At 48.9% G+C, this 18,888-nt stretch overlaps 1 protein-coding gene across 1 annotated transcript; it reads left to right on the top strand.

The window, feature by feature from the left end:
• Positions 1-13,859: 13,859 nt before the first annotated feature.
• FZD7 (frizzled class receptor 7) lies at positions 13,860-18,457 on the top strand. The gene has a single exon (XM_012446343.2). The coding sequence runs from the start codon at positions 14,648-14,650 to the stop codon at positions 16,370-16,372; it is 1,725 nt and encodes a 574-aa protein (XP_012301766.1). The 5' UTR covers positions 13,860-14,647; the 3' UTR covers positions 16,373-18,457.
• Positions 18,458-18,888: the final 431 nt, after the last annotated feature.

The following is an 18,888-nucleotide window of genomic DNA, read 5'->3' as shown; positions in this document are numbered from 1 at the left end:
TATCTCATTTGACCTTTGCAATCCTATGAAGCAGGTGCTACTATTAAATATTATTACCATTTTACAGATGAGGAAACTGAGGCCCAGGGGAGTTAAGAAGTGTGTCCAAAGCCACATAACTAACAAGCTACTGAACAAGTATTCAAACCCACAAAACCCAGGCTCTCCACCAAAACCATCAAACTGCATCTCTAAAGAAAGAGGAGTCCCCACGATACCAAAACTAAGAGCTTTCAAAATAGTGAATGGGAAAACGACTCTGTCACTCTTAGAAGAGAAATGTAAGATTGTTTCTAGAGGAAACATCCTATATACCTTACAGTGATGCAGCATCCCATGAACATCCTGGTCTTGTGATATTCTCCAGGACAGCTGGATGCCTCAGAGGTAGAGAGAAACACATCCTCACGGAGGCTTCCACAGAAAACACCAGCTCGTCCTGTCTACTTGCTCTCTAAGAGCCTTTTCCAGGCCAGACATACACAGAGGGCTCCTGCTGTTAGGAGCAGGCTAAATTTCTTCCCTGTTCTTCTTTCCTTCGCACAATTTTTTTTTTTTTAAATGGAATCTCGCACTGTCACCGAGACTAGAGTGCAATGGCTTGATCTCAGCCCACTGCAACCTCCACCTCCCAGGTTCAAGCAATTCTCCTGTCTCAGCCTCCGGAGTAGCTGGGATTACAGGTGCCTGCTGCCATACCTTGCTAAATTTTTTGTATTTTTAGTAAAAACAGAGTTTCACTATGTTGGCCAGGCTGGTCTGGAACTCCTGTCCTCATGATCCACCCACCTCAGCCTCCCAAAGTGCTGGGATTATAGGCGTGAGCTACCACACCTGGCCTTTTTCTTCAAAGAGAGAGCTGAATCCATTCTTAAACTGGGCATGGCAGCTCAAACCTGTAATCCCAGCATTCTGGGAGGCTGAGGCAGGTAGATCACCTGAGGTCAGGAATTTGAGACCAGCCTGGCCAACATGGTAAAACCCCGTCTCTACTAAAACAATAAGAAATTAGCCCAGCATGGTGGCAGATGCCTGTAATCCCAGCTACTTGGGGAGATGAAGCACAAGAATCGTTTGAACCTGGGAGTCAGAGGTTGCAGTGAGCCGAGATGGTGCCACTGCACTCCAGTCTGGGTAACAGAGTGAGACTCCATCTCAAAAAAGTCCCATTCTTTTACTTACTACCTGTGTAACCCTAGACCTCTCTATGCCTTGGTTTTCTCATCTGTAAAACGGGTCGAATAAACTGTAGCCACCTCTAAGGGCTGCTGTGAGGATGAAGACTCAGGGAGTGCAGGTTAAGGGCTTAGCACAGTGCCTGACTATGGAAAACACTCAATAAATGTTAGCTGTTAATAAAAATAGTAACAACACGGCTAATACCAGACACCAGAGTCAGATAGCCGGCCTACTCCTAACCGTTCAGCTGGAATTTAAGTCAGGACATCACCAACCCTGGGTGCTAAAACACAGCAAGAACAATATGCTCCTCAGAACTAGGGCTTTAAAATAGCGGGTAATCTCTTGGAGCCATGGACCGGCTTTATAAATTAAGGCTAGGGGAAGAGGAGGAGTGAAGTTTCACAGGTAAACCAAAGCCCCTTTTGTTAGAGTGAGAAGTCTGTCGCTTCTTTTGTTTATCTCTTCTCTAAATGTTTCCCCTCCAGCCTCCCGGGCTGTTTTCAAAAGCCCTCCGTTTTGGTAGCAGCTCTTTACAAGTCTGCTGGAAGCCAAAGAAACAGGCCAACAGCCCCTTCCGCAGCACAAACAGCCAGCAGGCACAGCCAGGTCCCTCCCCAGCCTCTAGGGTGAGGTTGGATGCCCGCAGTGCCCCCCTTCCAGTTTTTTCTTGACAAGGTCCAGCTGTCCAGGACAATGCACAGCAAGCAGAGCTGCCCCACTCACCAGCTTTCTGTGGGTCTCCAGGTCACAAGCCACCCCGAAAGCCCCTCACTCCGGCCAGACACTTGGATCCTTCACTCTGGAACTCATACAAGCTGTTTCCAATGTGAGGTGGGGAGGAAGCAGAAAGAATAAAGTTAGGCCCTTATGTGCAAGGTTCTGGGGTAAAACACAAGCCCTGGAACCCAAACGTGTGGATTCGAGTTCCAGTTCTTTCTGTTGTGAATTGTCCAGCCCTTGGACAATTCACTCTACCATCTTGGGCTTCAGTTTTCTGAAGTCATTCCCCCTCACCCCGCAAAATAAAGAGAATGAATGACTGGAGTCTGAGATCACTTATAAAAAAGTCAATCCCTGAACAATTTTCCAACTCAGGCCTTCTTATTTGTTTATTTATGAGACAGGGTCTCACTCTGTCACCCAGGCGAAGTGCATTGGTGCAATCACAGCTCATTATAGCCTCAATCTCCAGGGCTCAGGTGATCCTCCCACCTCAGCCTCCTGAGTAGCTGGGATTATAGGCACGCTCTATCATGCCTAGCTAATTTTTGTATTTTTGGTAGAGACAGAGTTTCGCCATGTTGCTCAGGCTGTTTTCAAGCTCCTGGGCTCAAGCAATCCACCCACCTTGGTCTTCCAAACTGCTGGGATTACAGGTGTGAGCCACCATGCCCAGCCTAGCCCTTCATTTTTAAATCACGGGATAGGCTGGCTCCTAGCTCAGGCCAAACTCCCATTATAATTTCGAGACAAACTCAAGGCCATTGCAGAAAACCAGATTCATTTGTCAATCCAGGCGATAAGATTGAGGTGGGTTCGGTGGCTCACCCCTATAATCCCAGCACTTTGGGAGGCCAAGGCGGACGGATCACTTGAAGCCAGGAGTTAGAGGTCAGCCTGGCCAACATGGTGAAACCCCATCTCTTATTAGCCAAGCGTGGTGGTACGCACCTGTAATCCCAACTTATTGACAGACTGAGGCATGAGAATTACTTGAACCCAGGAGGCAGAGGTTGCAGTGAGCCAACATGGCACCATGGCACTCCAGCCTGGGAGACAGAGCGAGATTCTGTTTCAAAAAAAAAAAAAAGGAAGACAGACTATGAGATCCATGGTGGCGCGGCCGCACATTCCCCACATCTCACACAGCCCAGGACCTGACATATAATGACTCTAAATACATTTTAAAAAATAAACGGACCATGTGGTTGAATTACATCCTTTTAACTTGAGCTGTACCTACCCCATACATCCAATCGTTTACCGAACCCACTCTGCTGCTGGCACTGTGCCCTGCTGCAGTGTAACTGTGTGGATTTAAATAACCTCTGTGACTACCTACAAACAAAGTAACTGGTGACTGAGGCAGGGAATTAAAAGCCAAGGAGAGATTCCTCAACATATTAATGAGAAAGTTAGCTAAGAAATAAAGGGCTTCTCTGTTCCCATCCCAGAGGCTTCTGATAGCCAGCATTCTCGTAAAAGTTGCTTTAACCGGCTTTACACTTTCAAAGCCAAAATTAACAGCATACAACGGAAGGCTCCAAATAAATTCAGAAGGTAAGACCCGAGCCGGGTCACTCACGAAAAGGAGATCTCAAAGCCTTCTTCAGTCTCAAACTCGCTCCCTCCGCCCTCTCTTAACCACCTCTTCCATCCGCCACCTCCCTTAGGGGACCCTACCAGGTTCCTACCAGGTTCCTCAGGGCCAGCCACGCCTCGGCCCCTCCCTCAGGTGAAGCCATTCTCAAATTAAATCACAAAGAGGAGCCAGTCTGCAATGATCTGTGTTTATTTAGTAAATGGGTTGATTGCCCTCATTTGTGGAGATTAAGGGTTAATTTCCCAATGCAAAGAGAACCGATTTCTCCAAGAGCAGCCCCGGATAATTAAGTGGAAAAAACAAAATTCAAATACCTCTCCCCACCCCCACCCCTACCACCCTGCCCCTTCCCATTCAGTTTTGGCCTTTCGGTGGCCTCTCCGGCAAGGTAGCCACAGCCTCTGGGTTCACTGAGACTCCGAGGAAGGATTTGGTAAACAAAGGCTTAGGAATTCTTTAGGCCCCTCTAAGCTGACATCTGGCAAATTCGAGATCACATAACAGTTTCTCTCTCCCCCCTTCTTCTGGCTTTGAAAGGCAAATGTGTGTTTGCTTCCCATTCACAGAGTTTTTAATCAAGTGGAGTCAACCCACTTTGTCTACACCTTAATTGAAGAGCCCGGCTCGAGAATTAAAGTACTATTTAGAATAATGAGGAGGAGGCAGGGAAAGGGAGAGGGGAAAGGGGGCTAAGTGGAAATGTGAAAGGCTAGAAAAGCGATGGCCAAGTGGCCCTTCAGGGAACACTCAGGATATCGCGTGCCCAGCCTTCTCAGCACAAGTGGGCACAGGCTGTGAGCTGCTTGCTGGCCTGGCTGGTGCACTGGGAGCCCGCCACAGGACCTGGAAAGGCAAGAAAGTCCCTACTTGGAAAGTCCTAGCTAAGGCGAGGAGCCCCCAGATAGAGCCATAGGCGATCAGAGCGGAGCCAGATCACAAAGCCCAGTTTCTACCATTTCCAGATGCAGACGCAGCCCCAAGAGGTGCACTGACTGCCGGAGACCAGGGAGGTAGTGGCTGGACCCCAAGAATTCTCATTTCCCTGGCTGTCACTGAAATCTTTCTCTGTTCCTCTGGAGAGAGAAATGCACCACGTCCATCTCAAAATAAATTTTCATACACTTAGAAAGACAGTTAAATGACCTCATATATTTTTCCAAGAGAAACAAACTTTCAACTTGTCTTCTCACTAGCTATTCTGGATCCTGGCTCCACAGTAGACTCACTTGAGGAGCTTTTAAACACTGTCTAGGAGTGGGGCCCAGAAAGCAGGCTTTTTAAAAAGTCTCTCTCTACGACTACCTTCTACCACCCCTCTGAGAGTCACCTTTTTAACTTCGTTGGGTTACTCTTCATACTGGTTCCTTCACACAGCTTCATTTACTTTCCGCATGCCAAATTTATGTGTTCAATTTAAAAGCAATAGTAGGGCCAGGAACCATGGGCATCCCAGTAATCCCAGCGCTTCGGATGGCCAAGGTGGAAGTATTGCTTGAGCCCAGGAATTCAAGACCGGCCTGGGCAACAAAGAGAGACCTCATCTCTACAAAAAAAATTTAAAATTAACCAGACATGGTGCAATGTGCCTGTAGTCCCGGCTACTGGGAGGCTGAGGCGGGAGGATCAATTGAGCCCAGAGAGTTCCAGGCTGCAGTGAGCTACGATGGCACCACTGCACTCCAGCCTGAGTGACAGAGCGAGACCCTGCCTCTAAACACAAATAAATTAAAACAATAACAGTGATTGTTGGCGCTTGATTAGCTTGTGGTCCATCAGGATTCTGAAGTCTTCCATCCCGAGCTAGCCTTTCACCATCCTGTATCTCTGCAATTTATAGGTCTTTATTTTCACTGAACTTCATCTGACTGATGAATTGCTCAATTTGATTCCACAAATTGAATGTCTACCTTGTGAAGGACGAAGGAGAAAAATCTTAGTATAGTTCCTATTCTCAAAGACCTTTCAAATAAATAGGTGGAGTAAGAAAGCACCAAATAACTGAAGAGAACATAGAGTAATATCGAAGAAAGGTGGTGAAAGAAACTGACATTTGATGAGTAGCTACCATGAGCCAGGTACATCGTGATAAAATAGGATTAGGCTTGGCTGTGAGGCACAGGAAAATCTAAAACAATGTTGGCTAAAACAAGATGGAAGTTTATTTTGATCTCATATTTGAGAAATCCAGAGAGTCCATCCCAGGCTAGCATGGTGCACCTCTGTGTTGGAGACTCAGGCCTCGACCAAATGTCACCTCACAGTCCACAACAGCTCATGGAGTTTCAGCTGTCAGGAGAGGGAAGGAGGGTTCCCACTCTTTTTAAGTTGCACACAAATCTTTGGTTGGCAACCCATGGCCCGAATTCAGTGGATGCCATAAGCGAGGCTGGAAAATGGGATTCTTATTCTATTTGGTCATATGTTCATCTGAAGACTGGGGACTTTATTACTATGGAAGAAGACGGGAACAGATATTAGGGGACAACTAGTAGCCTCCACACCATGCTAAGAACTTTATATTCTTTAGTGCACTTACTTCTCAAAACAACCCAAGAGAAAGATGTCTCCCCAAGAGGACAACGTCTCCGGGGCCTTTACAGATAATTCTTATCTTGTAACACTTTTGCAATCACAGTCAATTTGATGTCAGTTGCAGCCCTGGGAAGTATATTCTCAAATTCTTTATCCAGGTCATTGAGCGAGAAGAAGGTGGCTGCAAGACCTACCCTTGTTAATCAGCCCTGAGTGGATGTCTCTCCTAGGCTAGTGCTAATCCTCTGTGGTCAATCTTCTGCCACTGTGGGCACATGCTCCAGGAGAGTCGGAAGAGACATGTTTTCACCCTTTTCTAAGCCTGTCACTGTGGTTAGTAAGGTTCTCTCTAGTAACAAACAAGGAGTCAGGCGGCTTCATTCATAGGGATGGCAGAATTCTGAGGGAAGGAAGCAAGCCAGGAAACAGCTCTCCGGACTTGGTCTTCTTGTCTTCTTCTGAAAGAGGTATTCCTTCTCTCCTTCCTTTCTACTTTGTTTCTTTCCTTCCTTCCTTCCTTCTGTATTTTTCCACTATAAAGGCCACTGCTCTCCTGTCCTTCCTCTGCTCCTATTGCCAGCATCTAATTGCTGTCTCTATTCACTTCACTGCCTCACAGCTCTTGCTTCCTCCAAGCTTCTACTGCTTCCTAGTTTCTGCTCGTTCTCTTCTAACTGAATGCTTCCCAGCTTCTGCCAGCATATTTTACACTCAGACCCCCAAATGAAAGGATCTGATTAGGTGGCCTCTCTGTATCCAGCAGGCACAACTGTTAGACAGAAGTCTCATGCCAGACAACCTCATTGCTGGGTCACATCATCTACTCCAGACTCAATCCCCTGAGGTCAGGATTCATGTGGCACAAAGTACACAGATGGCAAGGTCAGTCTAAGGAAATGCTATGAAGCAACCTCTGGAAGTAGCAGCTGTTGCATTTCAGAATAGCCACTGTGACCTTGTCAAGACTCATAAATAAGGCCCCAGACCCAATATCACACCATGCAACATTTATCCAACCATCTCTCTCTCTCTCTCTCTCACACACACACACTCACACCCCTCACACATGTCACACTCCCTTATGGTTCTTATTATTTCCATCCTTCAGTTCAAAAAGTAATCAACTAGAGTGAGAACTTTGTGCAAAACTGAAGGCATCAAGCCAGGCACAGTGGCTTACACCTATAATCCCAGCACTTTGGGAGGCCGAAGTGGGTGGCTCACCTGAGGTCAGGAGTTCGAGACCAGCCTGGCCAACATGGTGAAACCCCATCTCTACTAAAAATACAAAAATTAGCTGGGTGTGGTGGCAGGTGCTGTAGTCTCAGCTACTCGGGAGACCGAGGCAGGAGAATCGCTTGAACCCAAGGAGGCAGAGGTTGCAATGAGCCAAGATTGCGCCATTGCACTCAGCCTGGGTGATAAGAGTGAAACTAAAGGCATCCTATAAGGTATCAGTGACGCAATGTACCACTATGGAATATAAGCCTGGTTCAGTCGTTCCCAAACTTGACTGATTCCAAAGAATCACCCAGTGAGTGTTTAAAAATTGCATCCCCAAGCCCTCCACCAGGGATTCTGACTCAACATATCTGAAGTAGAGCTCAGGCTTCTGAAAATGTTTTTCTTGTTTCTTTCATTTACTCCTCAGGTGATTCTGATGACCAACCAATCTTGTACTCTGCTGCTCTAGTTCCATGTTTACCCTTCCAGAGGGTTCCTGGAAGCTTTCATTACTACCTTGAGTCTGGTTCCTGCAGCTTCTCCTCCTAGCTCTCTGCTGACTGTCACGGCTTGATAAAATTCTCTTACTGAAAGAGCCTAATATACACAGCAAGTTTCCCACTTGCCCTAGGGGGCAAGAGTAGGGCTCCCAAATCTCCCAATCTAAATGCCCACTAGTGCAGTTTCAGCAATGGAATTAAATTGTTCCTTAGGTAACGAGAGAAAATTAACAGATTCTTCCAACTTGGTTTGAAACCTGAATTAGGTGTAATGTTCAAGGGGTCATCACTAACCTTGGCTTGATACATCTCAGCCTAGAAATTCTGGGGCTTCTCTAAATCTTGGAATAGCTTTTTATCAGACATATGAAAAATAAAAATCATTAGTGTTTATCATAAAAGAGATCAGGTAGCAGTGCAGTATGAAGTGAAAAATGTTATATAGACCTAAGTTTTAGTTCAGGCTGGCTACTATGGAAAGGAAGTTACACCCTGAACTGCACAGGATTCTTATGAATTTAGAGATACTAAAGCACTTGGAACTTTACAAATGATAGTCATTGTATTTTTTTAAAAAAAAACTATTTTTGATGCTCAAACTAATCTGAAGATAATAAGTTCTAGCACCCCAGTGGCACGCCAGGACAAGCTCTTAGGGGTTTGTGGAGCTGATTATGTGCATCTTTTCCAAACACTAAGTTCACTGACATCATGTTGGCTTGAAATCGGCCATAGTAGAATTATTTACACCATGGAAATTGGCAAATGTACAGATCAGGGCTTTTTTCCTGGGGAGTCGGTTGTTAAACATCTACCAGCATACCACTATAAAAAAAATCATAACCTCAGCAAAGAGCCAGAGCCCCAAAATATGCAGCTAACTTCACCTTTTATTTGATCCCTAAGATTTGTATCCATACAACAAAACCAGGATTCTGCCCTGATGATTTTTTGCCAATGGATCACACAGCATTTCATAAATATTATCTCATGAATTCTCACGATATCTTGGAGGAGCAAGGGAGGTTAAGTGACTGGCCTTGAGGCAGGACAAGAAGTCAACAGCAAAAGGCAGAACTAAACCAGTCTGTACCAACCACCTCTGCATCCTTCCCACATGTCAGTACCGTGCAGACCTGCACTGCAGCCACGGGTAGCAATTACCAAAGGTCCTTTTTACATCATAACCCAGATAGCTGAAGTCACCTTCTACAGACTTGGTCCATATGCTCTGAACTTTGAGTGCAGATTTGACTCCCCAGAATGGCCAGCGCTCTACATTTGGACGTTTTTTCCAGAACTGCTCATAGTCTTTTGCTGCTGTTGTTGTTGTTGTTTTGTTGTTTTTCTTTTTGTTTTTGTTTTTTGAGACAGAGTCTTGCTCTGTTGCCCAGGCTGGAGTGCAGTGGCATAATCTCGACTCACTGCAACCTCCGCCTACCGGGTTCAAGCGATTCTCCTGCCTCAGCCTCCCCAGTAGCTGAGACTACAGGCATGCACCACCACGCCCAGATAATTTTTGTATTTTTAGTAGAGATGGGGTTTCACCATGTTGGCCAGGATGGTCTCGATCCCTTGACCTCATGATCTGCCCACCTCGGCCTCCCAAAGTGCTGGGATTACAGACATGCGCCACTGTGCCTGGCCTCATGATCTTTTATTAATCAACTTCCTTTATGTTTTGTCTCCCTCGAGTCCAGGAAAACTGGTTGGCCAGAGTTAGGGTTCAGTCCTGACTCTAACATCTGCAAGTGGCATCATAACCAGTCAACACTGTATTTTTATCTGGGACCCTTTCTCTGGACTCCCCAAGGTCAGAGGTCCAAGAGTCATTTCTCTCTGTTGCCTCATCTTCATAATACTCAGGGAATGAGTAAATGAATAGCCCTTGTAGTAAGCAGCCTTTCTAATGGCTCCCTACGATCCTCCAATGGCTTTGCACACTCTGTGTAATCCCTGCTACCCCTTGAGTGTGTGAAGATCTAGTGACTTGCTTCTAGTGAATAGAATATTGCAAAAGTGATAAGATGTCACTTCCCAGATTAGGTTCAGAAAGACTGTGACTTCTATCTTGATTGTCATTTTTTCCTGCTCTCTCTCTCTCCCTCCCTCCTTCTCTCACTCTCAGAGGGACTCCCTGAGCCTTTGCTGTGAGGGAAGCAGGATGCCATATTACATGTGGCCTTAGGAGAGGTCCACATTGAAAGGAACTGGTGTCTCTGGCCAACAGCTAGTGAGAGCCTGTGGCCTGCCAATAGCCATGAGAGAGTTTGGAAGTGGGTCTTCCAATGGCGCCTGAGGCCACTGCAGCCCTGAGCAACACCCTGATTACACAACAGACAACTTATAAAAAAAACTCTCAACTAACCTAGTGTGGTGGCGTACACCAGTAGTCCCAGCTATTCTGGAGGCTGAGGTAGAAGGATCACTTGAGACCAGGAGTTCAAGGCTGCAATGAGCTATGATCACTCCAGTGCACTCCAGCCTGAATGGCAAGGGTTTCAAAAAACAAAAACAGAAAAACCCCTCTCAATCAACAAGGGAAGTGTTGGTCAAACAGAATCAGTGACTGAATTTACCATATAAATCATCTCTACAAGATAGGGCCTACACATCTAACATGATCATTGCATGGTCCTCCTCTTCCTCAACTTAGAGATCTCTAACTTTCATAACCCTTGAAAAGGTTTTAGGGATAAGAATATTTCCATTTTTAGAATGCTCCAACACCCCAACAAAAATGAACACAACTCAATGGCAACCTGGCAACTGGAAATTTGAAGGTCTCCATGTTATCACGTCAAAATTGTCTAGTAAAAGCGAGGCCAGAATGGAAAGCATGTGCTAAAAGCTGCCCTTTCTGGTCTTGCACGAGTAATTCTTGCAGTGGGAGCTTCACTGCAACCACAGGACTGGGGCACACGAAGGTGGCCATTTTCAAATCTGGCCTGACATCAGAATGTAATTCAACTAGATAAACCTGGGACTTGGCCAAAATAAGTAGCATTTGCAAAACTGGAGCCAATGAATAGCATTGCTTTTCTGTGGGACCGTATGACTACATGTGAAGAAATAAAGGCCTTTGTTATTTTAAAGGGCAGGGACAATTGGAAATTTTGCTGCAGATAGTTACAAAATTTTCCACCCTTGGCTCTCCCAAGAAGATACCAGTTAGTGGCTTTGGGAGTTGGGTGTGGAAGGAGTTGCTTGGGAAAGAAAATTAAATTGATCTTGGACAGAATATAAACAAATGTCACTATAGTCATTTGTCAAAGAACCTGAAACAGATGATTAGCCCATTACATTGTGAACTGACTTTTTCTGATCTACTCCCTTTTATTACTTAGCTCCTTAAAATCACAGCATTCTATACCAGGCAAGGCATGGAAAGCCAAAGCTCCCCTCTCACAGACAGCAAATTCTTATTTTGGGGAATAATTTTGGATGGATTTTTAAAAAATCTTTTAATACAAAACAATCTCTTTCAAAAATTGGCTTTGCCTCTCTGCTTTTTGCACTTGTTTGCCTGGAACAGAGCAAGAGGGCTCACATCTGACACTTTCCATCTGGGATGGTTTTTCTGCATCTTAGGCATAGATTGCTTTAAAAAACATTTCATTTGTCCCTCGTATTTGATTTAAGGGCTTTCTTTATTTTTCTTTCTTTCTAAATTATTAACCTTATTGCCTAACATCAGAGCTGTCTGGGGTTATAATATGGAGAGTAGAAGCTCATCAACTAAACTGGTTTTAGTTGCAGTTGAAACAGTATTTTATCCTGTCGGTTTTCATTTTATTTGATGACAGTGCTTGGTATTTCTTCCTCAATAAGCAAAGATGACTTAGATCTGTGGCCTGATGAATAAGCATGAAAATTTGATTTAGAAAAGGAGGATATCCTGAAGCTCACAGAGAAAAAAGGAATCTAACCCCCCACCACACATACTTTAAATGACAAAGCAAAGCAGCAGCATTGTCTTTAAACAACATATTTCAACCGAAGATCAACACTCCCCGATGTTAGGTAATAGGAATAATAATTCAGAAAGAAAAGAGGGGCCCTTTAAAAAATACAAAGAAGGAATGAAACATTTTAAAAGCAAATATCATATTACCTTCAGGCACACGTCCCAAAGAAAAGGGGGAAAAAAACGGGTCCGGGAGGGAGGGCGAAACTGATGCTTAGAAGGAGAATGAAGGCGACTCCCGCTGAGGGCCGGATGGAGGATGTGATCAGTCTAACACCCTGCCTTGGCCCAAAGGCTTCCTTCCGCCCTTTCGACTTGTTAACAAGAGCAGAGGACGACAAAGAACCGTGAATTGGAAAGAACGATTCCAAGCAAACTTCAGTGATCGAAAATAAATAAAGAAAAGCAGAGGAAGCCAAAGTCTTCCATGGAAGAGAACCCAATTTTAACTATCTTCGATTTCAGAATGAGGTTCTTCTTTTTTTTTTTTGGTTTTTGTTTGTTTGTTTTGTTTTGTTTTTTTCTTGATGGAGAAGCGCACGGGAAGCAGCAACTTCTGCCAAGGTTCAACCTGATCAGAAATCGCTCAGAGCTCCAGCACCCGGGGCTGAGGCAGAAGCGCTCGACCAGGAATAACGTTTTTTAAAGCATAGGATTTCTGTGTGTGTTTGTGTGTGTGTGTGCATGTGTGTGTGTGTGTGCGCGCGCGCGCGCGTGTGTGTGTGAGAGAGAGAGAAAGAGAGAGAGAGAGAGGAGGAGGAAGAGGAGGAGGAGGAGGAGTAACTGATGGTTTGATTGATTTTTTTCCTTTCCTTCTCAACGTGTCATTTTCCTGCATGGGAATTCCTGATATTCCTGGCAGCCCAGAGAGAGGGGAGAGGCCCCCTGGTGACTTCTGATCCCTCCAGGAGTAACCAGAGAGCGCGCGTGAGCGCCCAGCGCCTGGCGCAAGACGAAGATTTAACCGAGAACAAAAGAACGTTTGCCAATCAGAAAATCCTACCCGAGAACAAGCATAACCCCCCTTTGTGTTTTGAAAACTCTTTAATTAGCCAATGCCCTGGTTTCTAAGATGCATTTAAACATTTCTACGCAGATTCTAAATGGAGGATCAAATTGTTCTTTCTGCAACTAAGATGGGATCCCTAAAGGCCACATGCCGCAGAACCAAGGCACACGGGTCCACCGAAGACGCGCGGCGCATCGTACAGAGTGTTCCTGGGCGCTCAGTCTCAGGTTACTTATAGAACCAGCCCCCCCAACGCCGTCTTCGTTTCCTTAAAACCTCGCTATGGCCACTCCAGCTCCCCAGACTCCAGGCCATGCGCGCAGGCTGGGTGGCCTGAGCCCGCACCCCCCGCGCCCCCCGCGCCCCCCGCGCCCCCCGCGCGCTCCGGGCCCTTCCTCCGAGGGGTCGGCCCTTCCTCCCGCAGTCATTCGGCCCCCGCCGCCCGACTCGGGTTTCTCCTCGGAGGCGGCCCCTCCTCCTTTTTACAACTAGGGGGAACGGATTGGGGACTGTGGCCTCGCGTGGACTGTTTGGGTCCAGGGGGAGAGAAGCGATCGGCAAGGCGCACCCCCTTCTCGCCCCGTCCCAAACCCCACAGGAGGACCTGGCGACCCGAAAGCCAAGCCAGAGCCAGCTTTGCAGCCCTAACGCGACTCGGGGTCACGTCTCTCCCCACAGGGGCGCTGCGCGGTCCTCGCTCCCCGCAAACGCCGCTGGCGAAGGCTCCTTTGCTCAGGAATGCGCATCTGAGCGCACCAGGAAGAGGAACGAATCTTTGAAGCAAATTCCCTTTCTGTGCTTTTTCCCCCGAGCGAATTCAGGGTAAAAGTTTTTCCTAACTTTTCCCTCCCAGTCCCCCGCCCCTCCCCTCAGGAATCCGCCCTGAGCGCCGCGGACACCGCCTCCGCCGCTCCCGCTCCCGCCCCTTCCGACTTCTGCCCAATCCGAAGGCGGCCGCCGAAAAAACAAAGGCCACCATTGGGCCGCCGGGGCCTGGGGCCGCCCCCGGAGTGGTTTGTGAATGGGGGAGGGGAGGGGAGGGGAGGGGAGGGAAGGGGGGTGGGCCGGCCCGGAACCCTGCGAGCCCGACGCTTCTTCTGGCGACCAGCGCGACTCCGAGGCGTTAGTCGGCGCTCCCTCCTGGCGGGCGGCGGCGGCGGCGGCGGGAGCCTGTATTCGCGGCTGGGGCTGCGCGGGGCTGGAGGGGCCGGGGCCAGGCCGCGGGCACTGGCGCCGCGCGGCTTCGGACGCAGTGTGACTGGATTTCCAAAAAGAACTCGTCGCGCTCCCGGCTTCTGGGCCGAGATCGGACTCAGCGAGAGCCGGCCGTTTGGCTGAAACTTGGGGCCGAGCTTTTGGGGCTGAAGAAGGAGCGGGGTGTGGAGGAGGAGGCGAAGGAGGCGGCGGCGAGCGGAGCCTCGAGGCCAGGAGGCGGAGCTGCACCGCGGAGGCGGCGGCCGGGGCGAGCGGGCGGCGGCGCCGGGGGTTCTCCAGGCGGGGGCCGGGCCGGGCGCGGGGGGCGTGCACGCTGCCGTGCGCCGGGGGTCCAGAGACTTGGGCAAACTTTGAAGGGTCCCGGGAGCCGCTTGTTGCTCCTCGGCGCGGAGGGAGCCGCTCCGTTACGTGCCCGCTGGGAGAGCGAGGCAGCCCTCCTCGGCGCCCCCAACCCAGGCTGAGGAGTTTTGGGCCCCTGGCGGCCCTGCGACTGCAGGGCGGAGGCGGTGGAGGCGCCCCCGCGGCGCGGGCACCCCGGCGGCAGCGCCCTCTGCTCCCCGCCGCCCACGGCCCGGCCCAGGCGCCTGGAGGACTCTCATGAGCCGGGCGCGGCGGCGCCTCCCCGCATCCAAGCCTCTCCCAACCGCCTCGTCACACTCCTCGGGCTGAGAGCACCGCTGCACCCGCGGCCGGCGATGCGGGGCCCCGGCGCAGCCGCCTCGCGCTCTCCTCTGGGCCTCTGCGCCCTGGTGCTGACGCTGCTGGGCGCGCTGTCCGCGGGCGCCGGGGCGCAGCCGTACCACGGAGAGAAGGGCATCTCCGTGCCGGACCACGGCTTCTGCCAGCCCATCTCCATCCCGCTGTGCACGGACATCGCCTACAACCAGACCATCCTGCCCAACTTGCTGGGCCACACGAACCAAGAGGACGCGGGCCTCGAGGTGCACCAGTTCTACCCGCTGGTGAAAGTGCAGTGTTCTCCCGAACTGCGCTTCTTCCTATGCTCCATGTACGCGCCCGTGTGCACCGTGCTCGATCAGGCTATCCCGCCGTGCCGTTCCTTGTGTGAGCGCGCCCGCCAGGGCTGCGAGGCGCTCATGAATAAGTTCGGCTTCCAGTGGCCCGAGCGACTGCGCTGCGAGAACTTCCCGGTGCACGGCGCGGGCGAGATCTGCGTGGGCCAGAACACGTCGGATGGCTCCGGGGGCCCAGGCGGCGGCCCCACTGCCTACCCTACCGCACCCTACCTGCCGGACCTGCCGTACACCGCGCTGCCCCCGGGGGCCGCAGATGGCAGGGGGCGTCCCGCCTTCCCCTTCTCATGCCCCCGCCAGCTCAAGGTGCCCCCCTACCTGGGCTACCGCTTCCTGGGTGAGCGCGATTGCGGCGCCCCGTGCGAACCCGGCCGTGCTAACGGCCTGATGTACTTTAAGGAGGAGGAAAGGCGCTTCGCCCGCCTCTGGGTGGGCGTGTGGTCGGTGCTGTGCTGCGCCTCGACGCTCTTTACTGTTCTCACCTACCTGGTGGACATGCGGCGCTTCAGCTACCCAGAGCGGCCCATCATCTTCCTGTCGGGCTGCTACTTCATGGTGGCCGTGGCGCACGTGGCCGGCTTCCTTCTGGAGGACCGCGCCGTGTGCGTGGAGCGCTTCTCGGATGATGGCTACCGCACGGTGGCGCAGGGCACCAAGAAGGAGGGCTGCACCATCCTTTTCATGGTGCTCTACTTCTTTGGCATGGCCAGCTCCATCTGGTGGGTCATTCTGTCGCTCACTTGGTTCCTGGCGGCCGGCATGAAGTGGGGCCACGAGGCTATCGAGGCCAACTCGCAGTACTTCCACCTGGCCGCGTGGGCCGTGCCCGCCGTCAAGACCATCACTATCCTGGCCATGGGCCAGGTGGATGGGGACCTGCTCAGCGGGGTGTGCTACGTTGGCCTGTCCAGTGTGGACGCGCTGCGAGGCTTCGTGCTGGCGCCTCTGTTCGTCTACCTCTTCATCGGCACGTCCTTCCTGCTGGCCGGCTTCGTGTCTCTCTTCCGTATCCGCACCATCATGAAACACGACGGCACCAAGACGGAGAAGCTGGAGAAGCTCATGGTGCGCATCGGCGTCTTCAGCGTGCTTTACACTGTGCCCGCCACCATCGTGCTGGCCTGCTATTTCTACGAGCAGGCCTTCCGCGAGCACTGGGAGCGCACCTGGCTCCTGCAGACATGCAAGAGCTACGCTGTGCCCTGCCCGCCCGGCCATTTCCCACCCATGAGCCCCGACTTCACCGTCTTCATGATCAAGTACCTGATGACCATGATCGTGGGCATCACCACTGGCTTCTGGATCTGGTCGGGCAAGACTCTGCAGTCGTGGCGCCGCTTCTACCACAGACTCAGCCACAGCAGCAAGGGGGAGACTGCGGTATGAGCCCCGGCCCCTCCCCACCTTTCCCACCCCCTGCCCTCTTGCAAGAGGAGAGGCACAGTAGGGAAAGACCTGTTGGGTGGGGGTCTGTTTCTGTAATCTTCTCCCCCTCTACTGAGAAGTGACCTGGAAGTGAGAAGTTGTTTGCAGATTTGGGGCGAGGGGTGATTTGGAAAAGGAGACCTGGGTGGAAATCGGTTTGGAGGAAAAGACTTCAGGCAAAGACTTACAGGAAGATGATGATGATAACGACGATGTGAATTGTGAAAGGTACGGGCCAGCTTGGGCCTAAGAGAAGGCTGAGACCAGCAGAGACTGCTGTGAGTTTCTCCTGGCTCTGGGGCTGAACGGGGGCTGTGAGTGACCCCCCTGCTGCAGGGCAAGTGGCCTGTCCAGACCCCTGTGAGGCCCTGGGAAAGGTACCGCTCTGTCTGCAGTGGCTGCTTTGTTGGAAAGAGGGAGGGCCTCCTGCGGTGTCCTTGTCAAGCAGTGGTCAAACCATAATCTCTTTTCACTGGGGCCAAACTGGAGCCCAGATGGGTTAATTTCCAGGGTCAGACATTACGGTCTCTCCTCCCCTGCTCCCTCCCGCCTGTTTTTCCTCCCGTACTCCTTTCAAGTCTTGTAAAATAAGCATTTGGAAGTCTTGGGAGGCCTGCCTGCTAGAATCCTAATGTGAGGACGCAAAAGAAAGGAGGATAACATTTTGAGATGAGGCCAAGGAGATGTGTAGTAGGTATTTCTGCTACTTTTTCGTTTTCTGGGGAAGGCAGGAGGCAGAAAGACGGGTGTTTTATTTGGTCTAATATCCTGAAAAGAAGTGATGACTTGTTGCTTTTCAAAACAGGAATGCATTTTCCCCCTTGTCTTTGTTGTAAGAGACAAAAGAGGAAACAAAAGTGTCTCCCTGTGGAAAGGCATAACTGTGAAGACAGCAACTTTTATAGGCAAAGCAGCGCAAATCTGAGGTTTCCCTTTGGTGGTTAATTTGGTTGAGATAAACATTCCTTTTTAAGGAAAAGTGAAGAGCAGTGTGCTATCACACTGCGATATGAGGTTCTGACTTCGCTAAAGCAAATGTAAGGGGGTTTGTTGTTTGTTTTAAATATATTTAATTCGGAACACATGATCCAACAGACTCTTAAAATATTCAGGGAAATCTCTCCCTTCATTTTTTTTTTCTTGCTATAAGCCTATATTTAGGTTTTCTTTCTATTTTTTTCTCCCATTTGGATCCTTCGAGATAAAAAGCATAATGCCTTCAGCCTCATAATAAAGGAAAGTTAATTTTTAAAAAAGCATAGAGCCATTTTGTCCTGTTTTCTTGGTTCCATCAATCTGTTTATAAAACATCATGCATAAGCTGGCCCTGTCTCTGTGTGATTGCATGGGGAGGTGATCAGCAGATACCATAGTGAATGAAGAGGAAAGTTCCAACCATGGGCCCCATCTTGAAAGAAAGTCATTAAAAGAAGGTAAACTTCAAAGTGATTCTGGAGTTCTTTGAAATGTGCTGGAAGACTTAAATTTATTAATCTTAAATCATGTACTTTTCTTCTGTAATAGAACTCGGATTCTTTTGCATGATGGGGTAAAGCAGAGCAGAGAATCATGGGAGCTAACTTTTACCCCACCTTTGACACTACCCTCCAATCTTGAAACACTATCCTGTTTCTTAGAACAGTTTTTAAATGCCAATCATAGAGGGTACTGTAAAGTGTACAAGTTACTTTATATATGTAATGTTCACTTGAGTGGAACTGCCTTTTTACATTAAAGTTAATATCGATCTTGTGTTTCTTCAACCTTCAAAACTATCTCATCTGTCAGATTTTTAAAACTCTCACTACACAGGTTTTGGCATCTTTTGTGCTGTATCTTTTAAGTGCATGTGAAATTTGTAAAATAGAGATAAGTACAGTATGTATATTTTGTAAATCTCCCATTTTTGTAAGAAAATATATATGGTATTTATACATTTTTACTTTGGATTTTGTTTTGTTTTGCCTTTAAAGGTCTACAACAAAGCCCCACTTTATCACATGTACAGATCACAAATAAAATTTTTTAATACAAAATGAACACTTATTCAGTTTACTATTCCTGTAATATTAAACCAAAGAGGAGAAAGAAGGAAAGTATGGGGAAAAAGTATGGAGGGACACCATTCGGCGTGTCCCCGTGAAAGAGAATCACGTATGTTATTGAGGTCTTTTTCTTCCTGCCTTTAAGATACAGAGTATAATGAATGCCTTGACTGTCATTTAATTTTTTTTTTCCTGTTTTTGCTGCTTCCTGCCTTCCTCCACCCCACCCCACCACATACACCCCTAAGCCCTTTTACAGCCTGCTTTGGATGACTGTTGAAGGTATTGAATAAGCATCTGTTTTAGAGAAGTGCTGTCTGATCCATATTTTTACTGCCCTTAGGAGATGAAATCCATATTTGAAAAGGACTAAACGATCTTTTTGATATTTGCTGCTTTTTTGGTAGTGTTTCCCTTGTGAAGAATTCAGTG

Source organism: Aotus nancymaae, unplaced genomic scaffold (assembly GCF_030222135.1).
Source record: "Aotus nancymaae isolate 86718 unplaced genomic scaffold, 86718_ANA_hifiasm-v0.15.2.pri h1tg000008l, whole genome shotgun sequence".
NCBI lineage: Eukaryota > Metazoa > Chordata > Mammalia > Primates > Aotidae > Aotus > Aotus nancymaae.
The sequence above is the reverse complement of the archived record's forward strand: the minus strand, read 5'-3'. Positions and strand labels throughout refer to the sequence as shown.

Excerpts from the sequence above, each read along its gene's own strand:
- FZD7 (XM_012446343.2), top strand. The coding sequence starts at position 14,648 with ATGCGGGGCCCCGGCGCAGCCGCCTCGCGCTCTCCTCTGGGCCTCTGC.